The 18,832-nt window shown below is 51.5% G+C and overlaps 3 protein-coding genes and 1 long non-coding RNA gene across 5 annotated transcripts; 2 read left to right on the plus strand and 2 right to left on the minus strand.

Moving 5' to 3' along the window:
• Positions 1-988: 988 nt before the first annotated feature.
• Positions 989-4,878, minus strand: LOC309889180 (zinc finger protein RFP-like). Its single transcript, XM_082781938.1, has 3 exons — positions 3,048-4,878; positions 2,175-2,273; positions 989-1,503 (listed from the first exon to the last, which is right to left on the minus strand). Exons 2-3 carry the CDS (start codon positions 2,248-2,250, stop codon positions 992-994), a joined length of 588 nt encoding a protein of 195 aa, XP_082638064.1. The 5' UTR covers positions 2,251-2,273; positions 3,048-4,878; the 3' UTR covers positions 989-991.
• LOC309889271 (uncharacterized protein) lies at positions 3,808-6,313 on the plus strand (the record flags this gene model as incomplete). Its single annotated transcript, XM_082782033.1, has 8 exons — positions 3,808-3,885; positions 4,132-4,227; positions 4,382-4,386; positions 4,740-5,028; positions 5,116-5,138; positions 5,358-5,461; positions 5,545-5,604; positions 5,701-6,313. The coding sequence occupies 8 exons, from the start codon at positions 3,808-3,810 to the stop codon at positions 5,898-5,900; spliced, it is 855 nt and encodes a 284-aa protein (XP_082638159.1). The 3' UTR covers positions 5,901-6,313.
• A 268-nt stretch (positions 6,314-6,581) lies between these two features.
• LOC309889149 (RING finger protein 39-like) lies at positions 6,582-14,192 on the plus strand. 2 transcript variants are annotated; one of them, XM_082781882.1, is made up of 8 exons: positions 6,582-6,927; positions 8,985-9,399; positions 10,459-10,581; positions 10,695-10,850; positions 10,943-10,965; positions 11,836-11,936; positions 12,275-12,322; positions 13,575-14,192. In XM_082781882.1, exons 1-8 carry the CDS (start codon positions 6,710-6,712, stop codon positions 14,096-14,098), a joined length of 1,608 nt encoding a protein of 535 aa, XP_082638008.1. In that variant the 5' UTR covers positions 6,582-6,709; the 3' UTR covers positions 14,099-14,192. The 2 variants fall into 2 exon arrangements, with proteins under 2 accessions (XP_082638008.1, XP_082638009.1); XM_082781883.1 differs by having other exon boundaries at positions 11,839-11,936.
• Positions 14,193-14,754: 562 nt separating this feature from the next.
• Positions 14,755-17,973, minus strand: LOC309889195. The gene is made up of 2 exons (XR_014319205.1): positions 15,610-17,973; positions 14,755-15,098 (listed from the first exon to the last, which is right to left on the minus strand). It is a non-coding gene; the product is annotated as an uncharacterized lncRNA (long non-coding RNA).
• Positions 17,974-18,832: the final 859 nt, after the last annotated feature.

Here is an 18,832-nt window from a genome sequence, read left to right on the forward strand (position 1 = left end):
AACCAGCAACTTTCAGCTGAGACTGGGGGTTCTGGCTCAAACCGCCACGAGACCCAAAACCTCCCAGATTTAACCCATAACAGAGACATCGGAGCCTGAGGCAGGTGGTGGAAATCACCCCAAATCCTGAAGAAAAAAATAAAAGTACCATAAAATGAATATAAAAATAAAAGTAAAATAAAAATAAAAGTAAAAAAGTAAAAAAAAAAAAAAAAAAAAAAAACAGTAAAAATAATAATACAAATAAAATCTAGCAGACCCATGAGCTACAGGCAGCGGAAATCACCCCACATCCTGAAGAAAAAAATAAAAGTAACTGAAAATAAATGAACATAAATAATAAAAATGAATAAAAATGAACAAAATGAATAAAATTGAATAAAAATGAAGAAACATAAACATAAATAAACACAAATTAAAATAAAATGAGGTGAGGCAGACCCATGAGCTATGGGCGGTGGAAATCACCCCAGACCCTGAAGAAAAAATTAAAATAAAGGAATAAAAAGGAATAAAAAGGAATAAAAATGAAATGAGGTGAGGCAGACCCGTGAGTTACAGATGGTGGAAATCACCCAACAGCCTGAAGAAAAAAAATTAAAAAAAAATTGAAAATAAATGAACATAAATAATAAAAATGAATAAAAATGAACAAAATGAATAAAATTGAATAAAAATGAATAAACATAAACATAAATAAACACAAATTAAAATAAAATGGGGTGAGGCAGACCCATGAGCTATGGGTGGTGGAAATCACCCCAGACCCTGAAGAAAAAATTAAAATAAAGGAATAAAAAGGAATAAAAAGGAATAAAAATGAAATGAGGTGAGGCAGACCCGTGAGTTACAGATGGTGGGAATCACCCCAAACCCTGACGGAAACAAAATCCAAATCATAACAATAACATGAGGCGAGGGGCGGCGAGGGGCGTCTCCGTTCCTCCTGGAAGCACCCGAAGGGTTTCGGGGGGACCCCGTCGCCGCCTCGTCAGGCCCTGGGGGGCAGTTTGATGGTGGAGAGCAGCACGCAGAAGTAGGGGAAGACCCTCTCGCCGCTGAAGGAGGCCACGCGGAAGGTGAAGACGCAGCAGCGGGTGCCCAGGGCGTAAAAGGAGACCTGCCCCACCTCGTAGTCCAAGTAGACCCCGATCTCCCCGCTGCGGAGCGGGACGAAGGTGTTGGAGGGCGCCGTGAGGGCCACGCAGAGCTCGTCGTACTTCTGCAAGCCCCAGATCTCGGCGTTGGGCTTGAAGAGGATCCGACCTTCCCTCCGCACCGATTCCCGAGCCACCCCCACGGTCCAGAAGCGCCCGCTCGCCTCCACCTCCCAGTAGTGGCGACCCGAGGTGAAGCCCTGGCTGCCCAACATGCACGGATCCGTGTCGAAACGGCCCGGACCCTGCGGCCAGCGGCGTCCCGGTCTGCCCCACGTGGCCTCCTTGAGGTCCTCGGAGAGGATCACCTCGGGGCCGGCCGTGGTGGGATCCAGGGTGACATCCACTGGAAAGGGAAAGAGAGGAGGAGTCGGGAAGAAGCGCGAGCACAGAGGATCAACCGCCCCCCGAAAATCCACTCCAGTTGCTTGGTTTTCAAGGAGAAAGGGAGAGGAGGCGGAGAACCTCCAGGTGAAGCCAGAGATGGAGGCAGAACGATGTGGAGGACCTCCAGGTGAGGCTGGAGATAGAGAATCCAGGAGATGGAGGCAGAAGGAGGTGAAGGACCTTCAGGTGAGATTAGAGATGGAGGACTTAAGAAAGTGGAGAACCTCTAGGTGAGGCTGGATATGGAGGACACAAGGAGGTGGAGAACCTCTCGGTGAGGCTGGAGATGGAGGCAGAAGGATGTGGAGGACCTCCAGGTGAGGCTGGAAGTGAAGAACGTGGGAGATGAAGGCACAAGGAGGTGGAGAACCTCTAGGCAAGGTTGAAGATGGAGGCAGAAGGATGTGGAGGACCTCCAGGTGAGGCTGGAGATGGAGAATCCAGGAAATGGAGGCAGAAGGAGGTGAAGGACCTTCAGATGAGGCTGGAGATGGAGGAACAAGGAGGTGGAGGCTCTCCGGGCGAGGCTGGAACTGGAGCAGCCTCACCCCCCAACAGACCTCCCAGTTTACGGAGCCCAGAAGACACCAGGAATTGGGCCTTGGCTCCTTCTTGACCATTTTCTCTTACCTTGAAACTGTTTCGCTGCGTTGTAGTCCACAGCCAAGTCCCACGTGCACGGCCGGGGTTTGAGGAAGAAAGCCATCGCGCCCACCGTGTCCTCTCCTCCTGTCCAGAAGGGCCAAAAGAAGGAATAAAAAGGAATAAAATTAAATTATTATCCCACATAATTGGCTCCTCAACCATCTGTAGTCAAAACGCTTGAAAAAAATTGCTATTTTCCTCCAGCAGCCATCAAGGAGCTGGGTTTATTTAGGGCAAAACCCACAGATTTAAGCTCTCAGATTAAATTTGAGATTAATCACATTAATCAGATTTAAACTCTCAGATTAAGTCAGATTAAATCTCTCAATTCCTTGTCACTACAAAGGGAACACAAGGAGCGAGCCCGGACAGAGCAATCTACCCCCAGATATGATTTATACCCAAAAATTCTCATTTGGGGGCCAATTCAGCGATGAATCTGCCTTAAACCCACCCCTGCCTTCTCCTTGCTCTTTGGGCAACAAAATTGAATTTATTTTATTTCAGAGGAGCAAGAAACATCCTTAAAATCGAGCTAAGTTGACGCTGAGTTTCCAAAGGAAAGTGTTTTGAGAGAAATGTTGCCAAAAGTGGAGAAATTTGCTTCCAGCCCCAGGGAAAAAGTGTGCACGGGGAGATAAGGGCTGGCACCGAAGGCTTCAAATCCCTCTTTTTGAAGCCCAAAGCGGGGTTTTGCCCACAAAAAAATAAGTGCCTGTGGTAAACGGCCGCAGTTCTGAGCAGGAAAATTGTAAGAAAAGCCCCAAATAGTTGCAGAAATGCTACAAAACTCATAAAAAAATATAAAAAAGGGAAAATTAAAAAAAAAAAAAGAACAAAAACAAAAAACAGACCCACCTTGCAGTGCTGGGATTTTCTCCTCTGTCAAAACTTTTTGGGTATTTCTTGGCCGTTTCCAGCGTCGTTTTGGGGTTCCTCCAGCTGCTTTTTTCCCCCCACTTGTTTCTCCTCGCTTGGTTTTTCCCCTTTTGGCTTTTTTTCCCCCCGTTTCTCTGGCAGAGGCTCAGCGAAAGCTCGGTCCCGTCTCTGTCCCCGCCAGCTTTTATCAGCTGGGGGGGGAGGAGAGCCCCAATCTCCCGGCTGCAGACGGGGCCACGACACGCGTGGCCACCTCCTGCCCGCTCCGATTGTGCCCTTTCTGCTTCAAGGCTACATTTTATATTTTCAATGCATTAAAAAGAAAAAAAAAAGATAAAAAAAAAAAGGAGAGAGGATGTGCTAAAAACCTGCATTCTTACACCGCAGCAGAAAGGAGGAATTTGGCGAACCAGCTGTGTTGCCATCAGCAAGAAAAGCCTGGAAACGTGACGATTTAGTCAACCACTTGCTTAAAAGTCGTCTGGGGGCAGAACGAGGATGACAAACTCTGATTTTTCCACCCGGGAAGGTGGCGCTGGGGTAATGGGAACACCCCGGGGCGGGTCGCAGGATTTCGGCTTCGCCCCGTGCTGCTGCAAACCTCCGGTGGTGAAGCATGGAAGCAGCAAGGAGCCTCCACGCCGAGGCCGATCGCTCGCAGAATTTCCTCGCCGCCTTCTCCTGGCCCTGAAGAAACCCCGAGGGGTGAAAATCCTCCGGCTCGAGGCCGTCGGTGGCAATGGGCGAGCGGCTGCGGGCTCCGGCCACGAAGCTTTTTGGGATGCACCAGGAGGAGGAGGAGAAGGAGGAGGAGGAGGTGAGGCTGGCTGCGGGCATCCCGATGGGTTCGGCAGCTGGATGAGGCTGGCGCAAAGGGAAAATTTTTTTCATTTTGCGGTGCAAAAGCAAAAAGATTTGGCTCCTGAGGAGAAGCAGAAAGCTGGGGCCGGTTCCAGAGGTGGATTTGGGGAAGCTGCTTTCCTCCCCCAATTGATTGAGGATTTTAAAGCCAACAAGCCAAGCTGATTGCTTCATTATTTTTATTTTTGGGGTCTATATTTAGGAGAAAATCCAATCTCACCTACAATCCCTACGGAAAGTGTTAGCGGAGTTTTTAGACTGGAGAGTGGCCGACGAGAAGCGCCGCCTGGACTACCTGGTAAGGGCCCTTTGGTGGTTCAGCAGCTCCGTTGGGGGCTTTGGGATTTCTTTTTTTTTTCTTTTATTCTGCCCGAAACTCTCGGGAACATCCCCGCGACGCGCCCTGCAAAGCCCCACACCCGGTCGAGCCCGACCGCGCGGATCCCGGGCAGGTTTGGTGAGTGCTGCCTCCACGCCCAGCTGCGATTCCCCCGTGCACCTGCATATTAGCGTTTTAAATTGCTTTAATTAGCAGCATCGCTTCTTGAAATTCCATACCGAGCCCCCAAAGGGAAGTTTATTAGTAAGGAATTAAAACTTTCCCCTCGACGCTCACTTTCCGAGGCTCTGGTTTGGATTTTTGCGCTAATTATAAAAGCAAAAATGGTGATAGAAGGGGAAAAAGAGCAGAAAAAGCATCGGATAAACTGCACAACTCCCCTCCGGGCATTAATTAACCACATCCTGCTCTACCCCAGCCTTCCAACCCCCTGGCTCCAGCCAAAGCGCTTTGTCCTTAGCTTAAAAAAGGAGGAAAATAAATCAGGTCTGGGGGAGACGCGCGGTCACGGGGGGGGAGGTTTCCCCTCCTGCTTCCTTCCCCCAGGAGACGAGCGAGGCCGAGCGGCGGCGCATCGGGGGCGAGTTCGAGCGGCTGCGGCGGCTGCTGGACGAGAAGGAGCGCGCGGTGCTGCAGCGGCTGGCCGAGCTCGACGCCGCCTTCGAGGCCGCCCAGGTGGAAAAAGCCTCGCGGGTGGCCGAGGAGATCGCGCGGCTCCACGGCCTCATCGGGCAGCTGGAGGCCGGGCGGCTGCCCCAGGTGAGGCTCCCGCTCGCCAGGATGAAGGTAAAACCCCCCAAAAACCACACACGGGGCCCTTAATCCCGTTTTTTTCCCTCCTTTTAGGATACCGGGAGCAGCCTGAGCAGGTATGTGGCGCACCATCGCTTCCACACCTCATTACCCTGCTTCGAAGCCAATAAAACCCCAAAGCTTCACCCTCCAGGGATGAAACCAGCGCCGCCACTTCCACTTTTCTGCTTCTCAGCACTACAAAACCCTCATCTCCCATTATTTCGGGTTTGGTACCTGCACGGGTTTAGCCCCGACCCTCACGCCGAGTCCACCTCTGTAATTTCTCTCCCCAGCTGGAACGAAGCGAGGCCGCAGCTTCCCCCCGAGCTGGAAAAGAGCCTGCGCTCCTGCCGCCGCCAGCACGCTGCCCTCGAGGAGGCTCTGAAAGAATTGCGAGGTAATTTTAGGAGGAAAAGGAGCTTGGGGGAAGGAGGCAGCGACTGAGGCGCATCCACCACCTCCCTGCCTCCTTCCTTCCAGACCCAGGGAGACCCAAACCGAAGCTGGAAACAGGGAAAATCCTGAGCACTGAGGAAAAGGGTAAGGCAGCTATTATTAATATTATTTTTTAAAGTTTTTCTTCATACTTCAGCTTTTCCTGGGCTTTGCCTCTGACCTGCGCGGGTCTCCCCTCAGCAAAGGGGACGCCAGATCCCGGCTCGGCTCCCCCGCAGGTTTTGGGGGACAGAAAAAGCGTGCGGTGGGACGAGGAGCAGGATAAGGCCAGGGAGCCCCAGCGATGCGAGGAGGCGCCGGGCGCCCTGGGCTGCGAGGGGGCTGCCCCGCGGCGCTGCTCGTGGGAGGTGGAGGAGAAGGCGCAGATAAGCGGACTCTGAGAGGGATCCCGGGCATCCCCCTTCCCGGCTATAAATGGGTTCAAAACGGCATTTTTCTGTGCACGTGATAGGTTTGTTTTAAAAAAAAAAAAAAAAAAAAAAAGAAAAAAAAATTATTTTCTCCTTCCTGGTTGCCATCCAAAGAGCGTGGGTGGGAGGACTTGCGGTCCAATGCGGACCGGGTTGAGAACTGCACCCGGCAGGTCCGCACCTGTGCATGGGAGGGGGAGACGGGGGACGTGCGGACCTGAGTGAGAACTTCACATGGGGCTGGGCAGCGGCGCGCTCCCCGCCCCGAGGTCTCCGGGCTCTGCCGGCGGAGCCGCCGCCGCCGCCACTCCCCCGGGGGCTCTTTGAGGGACCGCGGGCGGTGCCTCCCTCCCTCCCCGCCTCCCTCCCTCCTTCCCTCCCTGCCGCCGTGCGCCCGTCGGGGAAGCCGCGGCGAGCGAGCGGCGCTGCCGCCGTGCTTTCATCAGCTCCGGCCACCCCGCGCGTACAGCCCCTCTGCTGAGCTCTCGGGGGTGGCTCTTAAAAGAGCCTTTGGGTTTAAGGTTTTATTGCTTTCTTCCACCGCGCGCTCCTAACGCTCCTCCTCAACCGCCGCCGCCGCCGCCGCCTCCGGGCGCCCGGCCGCCTCCGCACCCTCGGCCGCCGGCTCCGCTGGTGCCGCCGCGGTCTTGCCCCGAGGTCTCCTCGGCTTCTTCAGCCGCTGCGGGGTGGCTTTGACAGCGCGCCTCGGGCCCTTCGTCTTCCCCGCGGGGCGCTGGCGGGTTTCGCCGTCCGCCCTCTCGCTCCGCGCGGCTCCCTCCATGCGCTCCTTACCGACGCGGCCGATGCGGAACGAGCCGGCGATGCCCGTGCCGGTTACGCGCTGCAGGAGCCCCTTGGTAACCAAACCGCCGAGCGCCGCCTTGAGGCGGCCGCTGTTCCTCACCACATCGTATCCCTCGGTGGCCAGCGTCTTCTTGATGAGAGCCAGCGAGGCGCCTTTGCGAGCCGTGGAGACGCAGACTGCGCGGAGAATGAGGTCCGACAGCGACGGCCGCCCCCGCTTCCTCGGCAGTTGCACCGCTAAGCCCGCCCGGGAGGTGGAAGGCTGGGACAGCGTGTTGCCGCGAGGCATGGCCGGTGCCACACCGGAGCCGGAGCCCCCACCGCCGTGCTTCGAAGCGCCGCTCCCCCCCTTCTCCGCTCCGCTCCCCGCGCCGCTCCCGCACTCGCCGCCGCCGACCACCGACTGCGGGGCGGCGGGGCCCCCGCGGCCCCTTTATATAGCACCGGGCCGGACGGTACCGAGTCAACGTCCCCCCCCGTCCCCTCCCCGGCGGACGCAACAGGGTCAACCGCCGCGCGCCCCTGCTCCCCCCCCCCTCCCCCGGTTGGGCTCCCGCTGCCACCAAAACGCGTTTTTCCGCCCCAAAATGGGGCATTTCTCCCCCAAAAACGCATCCTCTCGTCCTGGAAAGGGAACCGCCAGAGGCAGGTTCACCTCTTCTCCATAGCTCCCCAACAGCATAGCTCCAGAAAAGCCATGCCTTTTTTTTTTTTTTTTTCCTGGCTCCAGAAAAGCTGAGTTAAAGTCTCCTAAAGTACAGGAATTTGCCCCAAAAAGCCGAACACGGGAGCGGGCATCCAGCAGGTGCAAAACATCCTTGCTCCGAAACATTTGAGCTCCAAAACATGCTTATAAGTGAAAAATAAATCTCGCATAAGAAGTGACGCTGGCTTGCTTCCACATGCAATTTAATTTTATACTAGAAATTAAGAATTAGAGATGGAGAGAAATAACAGTTTCTGCAGGAATATTTTCATCCAGCACAGCTCTGGATTCCCCTGCTGCTGCTGCTTGCAAGCTGGGCTCCCTCTTGGGACGGAGAAGTAGCTGAAGCAACCGAGATTTAATTAAGCTTTAAATTACTCTCCTGGTGATTAACGCCCTGTGCCAGGTGTTTCCTGGAGGAAAGGGAAAAGGGGAAGGAAAGGAAAGGAAAGGAAAGGAAAGGAAAAGAAAGGAAAGGAAAGGAAAGGAAAGGAAAGGAAAGGAAAGGAAAGGAAAGGAAAGGAAAGGAAAGGAAAGGAAAGGAAAGGAAAGGAAAGGAAAGGAATTATTTTTTCCTTTTCATTTTTTTTCTACCTCGAGATCTGCCAGGATTTCTTTTCCTTTCTTATTTTTATTTATTTATTTATTTATAACGTTTTCTCGCGCCCCATCCTCGCGCACCAACGGCCCCTCGAGTCCCCCCCAGCGCGTGTGCGGCGCGGGGAGGGGGATCAGAAACTCCCCCTTCTATTGGCTGCCTGGCGAGCTGCGCGTTCCTATTGGCTGCGCGCAACAAACCAATGAGAACGCGCCTCTGCGATCCGCTAAGCTGAGCCTAGCTCGGCCCCTCCGGCCCCGCCTCTCAGCGGGGCGCTTTTGGGGTTTATTAACGGGGTTTGGCAGCATTTTTATTATTTTATTTATTTATTTTTTATTTATTTTATTCTATTTTATTCTCTTCTATTTTATTTTTATTTATTTTATTTTATTCTATTTTTATTCTATTTTATTTATATTTTATTTTATTATTTTATTTTATTTTATTTTTATTCTATTTTATTTTATTCTATTCTATTTTATTTTTAGCAAATGCCCGCTGGGTTTTTGCACCACTCCTGCCTCTTTTTAACCTCGCTGCGAGCCACCTCCGGGGAGTTTCTGCGGTTTTCCTGGACAAAAACCAAACCAGATTCATTTGCGGCTCGGGCACCCGTTGTTTTTACAGCCATATCGGAGTTATTTTATTTTTTTATCAGCATAATTCATAACCGTAAAAACTTTTTGATAATCCTTTAAAAAAAAAAAAAAAAGTGGGTTATGATCTCTAAAAGTGAATATTTAAGTCAGAAACCCTTGCTCAGCTTGGTTCGCTGAATTAATTAGTAAATAAATGCATTTATAGCATTCCTTTCTGAGAAAAAGAGCCTGACGGCCTCAGCTTCCTCTTCCTTTTCGCTTCTTGGGTGGGGTTTCTCTTTTTTTTTATTATTTTTTTTTTTTTTCCTTTCGCTTTAAACCCCGCTGTGTTTACGGCTGGCTTCCAGGAAAAACCCAGCGCCCGGCCCCTCGCCGTGGGCGTTTCTCCGGTGGCCTCAACAACTCCTCGGGACCATGGCCCAAGGAAACGCGGTGAGAAACCTCCAGGAGGAAGCCACCTGCGCCGTCTGCTTGGATTTTTTCCGCCAGCCCGTGATGCTCCTGGCTTGTGGCCACAACTTCTGCCGCTCCTGTGTCGCCCGCTGCGCCGAAAAAAGCCAAGACGGGGCCGGATCCTGCCCCCAGTGCCGCCTCCCTTTCCCCCCAGGAGGATTTTGCCCCAACAGGCAGCTGGCCAATGTGGTGGCCGTGGTGCGGGAGCTGGTGGAGGGCGAGCAGGATTTGTGCCTTGGGGGTGGGAGCCGAGCTCGTGGCGCAGACCTCGAGCACCGCGTCCCCCTCGCCGAGCCCCTCGAGGACCGGGTGAGCCAGGCCCCGCGGCCAAAAATGCTTGGATGAAAGTTGATTGCCCTCTCCTTCCCCAAATCCCCCTCAAAAAATGCTTGGATGCGAGCGAATTGCCCTCTCCCTCCCCAAATCCCCCCCCCCAACATGCTTGGATAAGAGAGAATTGCCCTTTCCCTCCCCAAATCACCCCAAAAAATGCTTGGTGGTGAGAGAATTGCCCTCTCCCTCCCCAAATCACCCCAAAAAAATGCTTGGATGCGAGCGAATTGCCCTCTCCCTCCCCAAATCACCCAAAAAAAATGCTTGGAGGCAAGAAAATTGCCCTCTCCCTCCCCAAATCCCCCCCAAAAAAATGCTTGGTGGTGAGAGAATTGCCTTCTCCTTCCCCAAATCACCCCAAAAAATGCTTGGAGGTGAGAGGATTGCCCTCTCCCTCCCCAAATCCCCCCCAAAAAAATGCTTGGAGGCAAGAGAATTGCCCTCTCCTTCCCCAAATCCCCCCCCAAAAAATGCTTGGAGGTGAGAGGATTGCCCTCTCCTTCCCCAAATCCCCCCCCAAAAAATGCTTGGAGGCAAGAGAATTGCCCTCTTCCTCCCCAAATCCCCCCCAAAAAATGCTTGGAGGTGAGAGGATTGCCCTCTCCCGCCCCAAATCACCCCAAAAAAAAAGCTTGGATGTGAGAGAATTGCCCTCTCCCTCCCCAAATCCCCCCCAAAAAAAATGATTTCCCTTAAAACTCAGTTTTTCCGCCGCGGGGTGAAGCTCTCTGCCTTCCCTACCAGCACCCCAGAGAGGAAATTGGGCTGAAACGCTGCAATTTGGAGAGTTTTGAGCGAGTTTGGAGGAAGTGGGGGGGGTTGGCAGCCAAAAATGAGCGATTGAAACCCAAAAACCACAGGAGAAAAGGGGGGCCCCAAAAGGGTCTCACGAGGGAGGGAAAAGGGGGAGATTAATGGGACCTGGGGGGGGGGGCTTTTAGGGGATTTAAGGAGCTCAGCCAAGAGGAGCAGCAGGCTGGGACCTCCAAATCTGGGCGTTTTAGGGCTTCTCACCCCTTTTTCCCCCCCCTGCAGGAACCCACCCCGTCCTCCTCCACACCCCAGGAGCCCCTCGGACCCCCCCAAAATAAAATGCGAGAGGACGAGCGAGCGGCCACGCTGCTGACACCCCCGGGGGGGGGCCAGCAGGCGCTGCTGGTGGGTGCCAGATATTTTTAGGGCACAAAACGTGGCCCTTGACCCTTTTCCCTGCTCCCAGCCTCTTTTTTTTTTTTTTTTTTTCTTTTTTTCTTTTTTTTTTCCCTCCCCAGGCACGAGTGGAGGCCGAGAGGCAGAAGCTGCTGGCGGTGCTGGGGGGGCTGCGGGGGCTCGTGGGCCAGCAGGAATCGTGGCTACTGGCCCGCCTGGGCCACCTACGGCGGGGGTTGGAGGAAGCCAAGGGCTGGCGAGGCGGTGGGAATCGCTGGGTGAGCCAAAATCCTCCCTAAAAAATCCCAATTTTCAGTTTTTTTGCGCAAAAATAGTGCCTGAGTGTCTCTTTTCCTTCCTCCCCCCCCAGGACGCCGGAGTCGCCCCCAGCAGGTACCGGGGGGGTTGTCGCCGCTGGGCAAAAAACATCGCTAGGAGCACGGCTTTGAGACACCATTTCTGGGCACAAATCTGCTATTTTAGGGCACAAAACTCCTCTGCTTTGGGGCCACAAAAAAAATCCACTTTGGGGCAAAAATCGCTCTATTTTGGGGGCACAAAACCCCTCTGGTTTTGGGCCATAAAGTCCTCTATATTGGGGGGCACAAAAATCCTCTACTTTTGGGGCACAAAACAAACACAAACAAAAAACCTATTTTGGGGCCCAAAAAAGAAAAAAAAAAAAGTATTTTGGGGCCATAAAATCCTCTATTTTCGGACACAAAACCCCTCTACTTTGGGGGTGCAAAAAGGACTCCGTTTTGGGGCCCCAAACCTGGCTACTTTGGGGCACAAAAAAACTCTATTTTGGGGCCATAAATTCCTCTATTTTGGGACACAAAAATCCCCTACTTGGAGGCCAAAAAACTCTATTTTGGGGGCACAAAAAAAACTATTTTGGGGGCATAAAAAACTCTTTATTTTTGGGTCCAAACCCCCTCTATTCTGGGGGCAAAAAAAATCTATTTTGGAGGCCCAAATACCTCTACTCTGGGATCATAAAACCCTCTATTTTTAGGCCATAAAATTCTCTATTTTGGGGCACCAAAAAAAAATTTTTTAAAAATCAATTTTGGAGCACAAAACTCCTCTACTTTGGGACACAAAATCCTCTACTTTTGGGCCATGAAACCCTCTACTTTGGGGCACAAAACCCTCTATTTTTTCACTTCCCCCTGGCTTTACAGCACATTTTGGGGGGGGATTTGGGGTTTCCTGGCCAGGAGCCGCGGTGTTAAATATTCTGATTTTCCCCCCAACGAGGAGCACGGAGCCGAGGCCGCGGCCGCTGGAGCTCGAAGCGGAGCTCGAGGATTTCTCCCAAAAAAACAACGCCCTGGAAGCGGTGGTGGAGAGGCTCAAAGGTGCCTGGAGGGGAAAACGGGGCAAAAAACGGTGATTTCGTGAGCAGAAAACGAAGCCTGGGCAGGGGGCAGGCGTCCCAAGAGCTGGCAAAATTGGGTTGGGAAGTCCAAATGCACCAAACACCCGTTAATTGAAAGAAAAAAAAATAATAATTTTCACCCTGGAGACCCATTATAGCTCCCTTAAGGGAGGGAGAGCTGCAGACAATTAATTAGGGATTAAATCAGGGCATTAATTAAGTGTTCAGGGTATTAATTAGTTCTCCAGCCCTCTTAATGCCCAGAAGAGGTGGGGAAGGAGCAGGGCTGTAAATCTCTGGGTTTTTCTCTGCTTCCAGATGTCCTGGCTTGCTCCCTGGAGGAAGACCTGGGGGGATACCAGAAAGGTAAATCCCGCTAAATCCTCACCTTCTAGTTTAATATCCAATATTCGGGGCTGGAAAACCCAGGGCTGAGATTCTGGAGCAGTATTTGGAGCTGATAATTGGGTTCAACTCCCCAAACTGATAATTGGGGTGCAATATTTGGAGCTGATAATTGGGTTCAGCTCCCAAAACTGATAATCTGGAGCAATATTTGGAGTTGATAATTGGGTTTGACTCCCAAAACTGATAATCTGGAGCAATATTTAGAGCTAAAAATTGGGTTCAACTCCCAAAATTGATAATCTGGAGCAATATTCGGAGCTGTTAATTGGGTTCAGCTCCCAAGACTGATAATTTGGAGCAATATTTGGAGCTGATAATTGGGTTCAGCTCCCCAAATTGATAATCTGGAGCAATATTTGGAGCTGATAATCGGGAGCAAGACCCAGAGCTGATATTTGGAGCTGATAATTGGGTTCAAATCCTAGAGCTGATATTGGAGTGCAGTATTTGGAGCTGATAATTGGGTTCAGCTCCCAAAACTGATAATCTGGAGCAATATTTGGAGCTGATAATTGGGTTTAACTCCCCAAACTAATAATCTGGAGCAATATTTGGAGCAGGTGCAATACCCATAGCTGATATTTGGAGCTGATAATTGGGTTCAGCTCCCCAAATTGATAATCTGGAGCAATATTTGGAGCTGATAATCGGGAGCAAGACCCAGAGCTGATATTGGGGTGAAATATTTGGAGCTGATAATTGGGTTCAACTCCCAAAACCGATAATCTGGAGCAATATTTGGAGCTGATAATTGGGTTCAGCTCCCCAAATTGATAATCTGGAGCAATATTTGGAGTTGATAATTGGGTTTGACTCCCAAAACTGATAATCTGGAGCAATATTTGGAGCTGATAATCGGGAGCAAGACCCAGAGCTGATATTTGGAGCTGATAATTGGGTTCAAATCCTAGAGCTGATATTGGGGTGCAATATTTGGAGCTGATAATTGGGTTTAACTCCCAAAACTGATATTCTGGAGCAATATTTGGAGCTGATAATCGGGTTCAGCTCCCAAAACCGATGTTCTGGAGCGATATTTGGAGCTGATAACTGGGTTCACATCCCAGAGCCGATAATTGGGGTGCAATATTTGGAGCTGACGCCCTGGAGCAAAACCCGAAGCCGATATTGGGGTGCACTATTTGGAGCTGATAACGGGATGCACCAAATAATCAGGACTCAAGCGTTGAACCCCCTTCTGTCCCCACAGCGAGCGTCACCCTGGACCCGGCCACCGCTCACCCCCAGATCCTGGTGTCCCCGGACGGCCGCAGCGCCCGGCGGCGCAAAACCCCTCGGGACCCTCCTCCGGGGAGCTCGGAGCGCTTCGAGGCTCTTCGTTGCGTCCTGGGCCGCCAGGGTTTCGCTGCAGGACGGCACCGTTGGGCCGTGGAGGTGCCGCCGGGACCCGACTGGGCTTTGGGGGTGGCTCGGGAATTCGTGCCCCGCAAGGGATGCTTCGGGTTGAGCCCCGCGCGGGGCGTTTGGGCTGTAGGGCAGTGGTTGGGGCAACTGAGGGCGCTCACCTGGCCCAGTCCCACTTGCCTGCCCTTGGCCCGGGTGCCGAAACGCATCGAGGTGGCCCTGGATTACGGGGGAGGGCGGGTGGCTTTCCGCGACGCCGACAGCGAGGCCGAGATCTTCGCCTTTCCCCCCGCCGCCTTCGCCGGCGAGAGGCTGAGGCCCCTGCTGTGGTTGGGAGAAGGGCCGGCCCTGCTCACTTTCTGCCCCTAAAAAGCCCCCCAAAGCCTCGGGTTTCACCCCAAACGCCTCCCTACCACTGTGTCCTGCCACTCACGCAGCCCCCGAGCTCAATAAACGGCTCTAAAAACCACCCTTGCTCCGTTTGTTTTTTTCTTTCACCTCTTTTTTCCAGGCAGAAAGGATTCACCCGACTTAAATTTCATCCTCCTGATCCACGCCAGGCTTGGACAAACCCCAAATTCCCCTTAAATGCAGCAGAAGGCCCCAAAATCCCTTTAAATGTAACAGGATGGACCCAAAATTCCCTTTAAATGCAACAGGATGGACCCAAAATTCCCTTTAAATGCAACAGGACGGACCCAAAATTCCCCTTAAATGCATGGAAATGGACCCAAAACCCAGTGCAATTGCTTCGGGTTTCAGAATTGCTGAAATAAGTCCTAAAACCAGCGAAATAGGGGAAGTATCCTCATCTCCCACGGCTCTGGTTTCCCTCGCTTTGCATCTCCGCCCTTCCCCGTAGGAAACGCTGCGCCAAGGTTCCCATTTCACCATTTAATATTTGCCAGAAAGAGGGGAAAAAGAAAAAAAAACAAAAAAAACAAAAAGGAAACTGCACCCAGGCCAGCCAGGAAGCACTTTCCCAGAGAAAGTGTTAAATCAAAGTCTGTTTGAGGGGAAAATCCTCTTTTTGCTCATGCTTTTATTATCCTGGAGGAAGAATCAGCGCTGAATGAGAGCTTCTAATTAGGATTGAGAGCAAAAAGTGGGGAAAAAAAAGGAAATTAGGTCCCAAAGCTCAGCACCGTGGGGTTTTCCCCACCTGGAGCATCCCGATATCAAGCTCCTGGTGGTTTCTGTGTAGTATCGTGGCTGTTTGGACCAAAATTGTGGGTTTTTTTTTTTGGTAATTCTGGCCTCCAGGCTCATCAGGACGCCCTCTTCCTCCTCCTGCAGGCATCGCAGCTCTGCCCTTTGCAGGTTCTGGAGGATTTCTTGAACTCTCAGATGATTTTCCACTGGCACATGCCTGAAAAAGGGAAAAAATACAGAAAAAAAGAGGAGAAAAAGAAGGAATTAGCACATTTGTCTGCACATTCAGCCTCTCTTGGTGGGTTTTCTCTCTAGGTTGAGGCAGGCACCTCCCAGCTGTCCCCTTCCTTGTTTTTTTTTTTTTTTTTTTTTTTTTTTTTTCCACTATTTTGTTAAAAAAAAAGGATCAGGAGCTGGTTCATCATCACCTGGAGCATCAAATTCCCCACGGGAGTAGGCACAGGGGTGGTCAAATCCTCCCCAGCACAGCACTGAGCCCAGGTCAGGTCACACCCAGCCACGTGCAGCCTCGTGCACACCCAAAAAATGGGGAGAAATGCCCCAAAAAATGAAAAATTCAGCATGGAGGAGATATTAGATGTGTTGTATAAGGGTTTTTTTAAAGTGAAAAAGTCCATTTATGGATTGTGAACGCGCAGAGCCCTGAAAAGAAGGTTTTCTCACCAGAAAAAAAAGGGATTTATAATCAAGTTTTCCACTTTTCTTACCTGGTAATCCCATGCAGCTTGCTGGAGGGGGACAAAGCTCTGGAGCAGCGCTGATAACACAACTCCTCCCTGGGGGAAATCCTTTAAAACCCGCCTCAGGCCCTGGAAAAGCGAATTATTTTATTTTCCCCATTAAAATGGGCATTGCTCGGAGCTGTATTAAGAGTAAGCGCATGGTGATATTGGGTGGAATTAGCCTGAGATCGGGGCTATTTGCTCTAATGAGATTTTAAGGGAGTTTTCTAAGATAACAGACGCCCAGAGGTAGGAGGAAAGGCAATTATTAAGGGGAAAACCGTGAGATTTAAGGGAAAATAAACACCACGAGGGTGGGTGAATGCGGTAATGGGGACCCAGAGCCCTCAGGGATCCCTCCCATGGATCTGGTCTGGGGCCGGGGAGGGGGCTTGGGTTATTTTTAGCTTGCACCGAGCGCTTTCAACCCATAGAAAGGAGAAATTGCATGAAAACCATGTCCTGTTCCTGCCCAGGTCGCTCGGGGACTTCACCCGGTGCCACAGTCGTTGCTGGGATGCGGGGCCAGGCTTTTATCACCATTTCACCGCCTGTGAGCAAAAGGGAGGGGAAAGAGCAGGCTCGAGGGGGAAATTAAAACGTTTTTGGGACAGCAGGAGTGCATTATTCCAGATAAAGAACATAATAAATTGCTCTTAATGCTGGCTGATTCGGGAGGGGTGCCAACAGCCCAGGACTCAGCAGGGTTAAAACCTTCTTTGCAGCCCAAATTGCTCTGCCTGCTGCCACTCTCCGTGCCCCACTCACGAAAACTCAGCTTACCAGGCTAGGAGAGAGCACAAAACACCAAGAAAAGCACCGAGGAGGGTGGCTGCTTTCATCCCCAGGGCCCCAACAACTTAAATCAGGTCATCGACAAACCACAGCGGCTCAGATCTCCGCCAAACCAAAATTACAGCCCGGCGCAGCCTCGGTGGCGGAGGGTTTGTAATTCACTCTTCTCCACGAGGTAGCTTTTCCATTAGGTCGCTTTCAAAACAGAAGAGGTTGCTAAAGGGAGCCTTCTGGCACAAGCAACGTGCTTCTATTACGCCAACCAACGGCTCCTCGCGTGAATAAATTAAATTGCTTCTTGGCAGCGCCGTGCTCTGACAAGAGACAAGCTCCCGATGCTCTGATTTCTTCTCCTTTTCATCAGAAAAGCTTCAGAGAACTCCTAAGTCCACGTATCAAAGCCAAAACAGCAAACAAGCACAAACAAAAGAAAAAGTTGCCTTTCTGTGGTGCTCCACAGGCCCTGAGTCAGCTCGCTGGCGCTGACCCCGCACCGCCGCAGGGAAAATCAGACTCTTTTCCTCTGAATACACCTCACCAGCCTCACGTCGGCAGCCTCGACAACAACCCTCTTGGCGTGGCGGGCGCACAGCCCCCAATTTTCAAGCAGAGTCAGGAGGTGAACCTCACAGCCCGCCTGCAGCGCTGCCCAGGCGGCCACATGGAGCCCAAATTCCCCCAGCAGCCTGCGAATAAACGCCGTAGGGAGCCTCAAAAAGAAGCGCTTCTGGGAAAAACGAAGTTTCTTACGCAGCGCCGAGACCCGAGAAGCCAGCGATGCTGGTGGAGGTTTTAATTTGGATTTTTTAATTGCTTTTTTACCACGCACCGGCTGCGGCCCCACCGCCTGCTTCACCCGCGCCATAACCCCTGTGCTACCAAAATGGCTCGCAGGCTCCGCCGCGCTCCCTTTTATAGGCGCTAGGCGCTCTCTGATTGGTCATCGCCCCCACAGCGGCGCTCTCATTGGTCACTCCACATGGCGCTCCCCCCGCCCTCCAGAACGGACCTGATTGAAAACTGCGAGCACGGCGAAGCGCGGCGGGCAATGGGGGGAGCGGACCTGAGTGAGGACTGCGCCGCTGCTCTCCACCATCGACCGTTCGGAAGCGTTAAAACTGCTTTTTTTTTTTTTGCTCGTTTTTGGGGGGTTTTTAGTGAAAAAGGCAGCAGGGGGAGGGACGGGATCGCAGGGGACGCCGGTTAAATGTGGGATCTGTATAAAAAAGGAGGGGGTTGGGTAAAAATGCGGCTCAAAAGGCTCATTTGGGGCTGTAACGGGTAAATTATAAAAATTTATAATTTCCCCCTAGAATTGAGTAAATAAATTTCCTCAAAAATTCACCCATAACAACAGCTCCTGGACAAACCGCAGCAGCAGGGCTGTGCCCTCGCCCTGCCTCATCCCTGGGGTGTTTTCTGTTAAATAATTTATTTTATTTGTGCCTTTCCCCGGGGTCAGCTCGGCAAGAAACCCAAACCGAGGAGAAATTTAAGAAAACATCAGTGCCCCGTGCCAACGCTTGAAAAGCGTTCATAATCCTAATACTTCCCCCTTTTTCTTCCTCGTCCCTAAAAATCACCCTGATTTAACCCAGAGCCCGCCGGGGAGCAGCAAATCCCCAGCTCGTTGCATCACTTTTCCCTCCCTACTTTCACCCCTTTACCCAGTCCCTCCCGCTGCCCTTTTCCCCTCTTTTTATCCCAATTTAATTGCTCCATTTCATAACCTTCCCACCTCCAAAAAGAGGCGTTTTTTCCCTAAAAAAATAAATCAGAACTGAGCATTTTTTTCTCGTCCTAAACCCTCACTGCCCGCTTCAGCACGGGGCAACCCACGGGCCTCAACAAAGCCGCAGCTCGGGGTTTATTTGATATAAAAAAATGGGGGTTTTGTAAAATAAAAAGGGCTTTTTTGGCTGCAAAAATGACACCCCCAGACCCAAATATAAATCCCCTGTACAAAAAGGATGGTGCAGAACGTATAGAGCAGGGAGCGGGGCGTAGGATGGGGCAGATGTAGTGAGGGGAGCAGGATATAGGACACAGCCCCCTCTATATGGGATCCAGGCCATATGAAATATAGGGACCAGAGCACGCAGCCTGATGCAGATCCCAAACCATAAAGGGCTTAAAATACAGCAGCAAGGCCCTAAAGCCATATATAAGGACCAGATCCTACACAATATGGTCAGTTAACCCATATAAATGAGTTTATGGCCTGTAATGCCCAGGCCATATAGGGCCCAGGCCATATATAACCCAATATAGGGTCCAGGACGTGCCGAGAGCCACAGCAAAACCAACAAAAAAATGAGGCTTTGGGGTTTGTTTTCTGTTTTTTTTGTCGTCGTTTTCTTTTTTCCTTTTATTCTGGAAAATAATTTCTGCCTTCGGCGGCGCCGCTCGGACC

The sequence above is a fragment of the Aythya marila genome (genome assembly GCF_965140915.1).
Source record: "Aythya marila genome assembly, chromosome: 33".
Classification (NCBI taxonomy): domain Eukaryota; kingdom Metazoa; phylum Chordata; class Aves; order Anseriformes; family Anatidae; genus Aythya; species Aythya marila.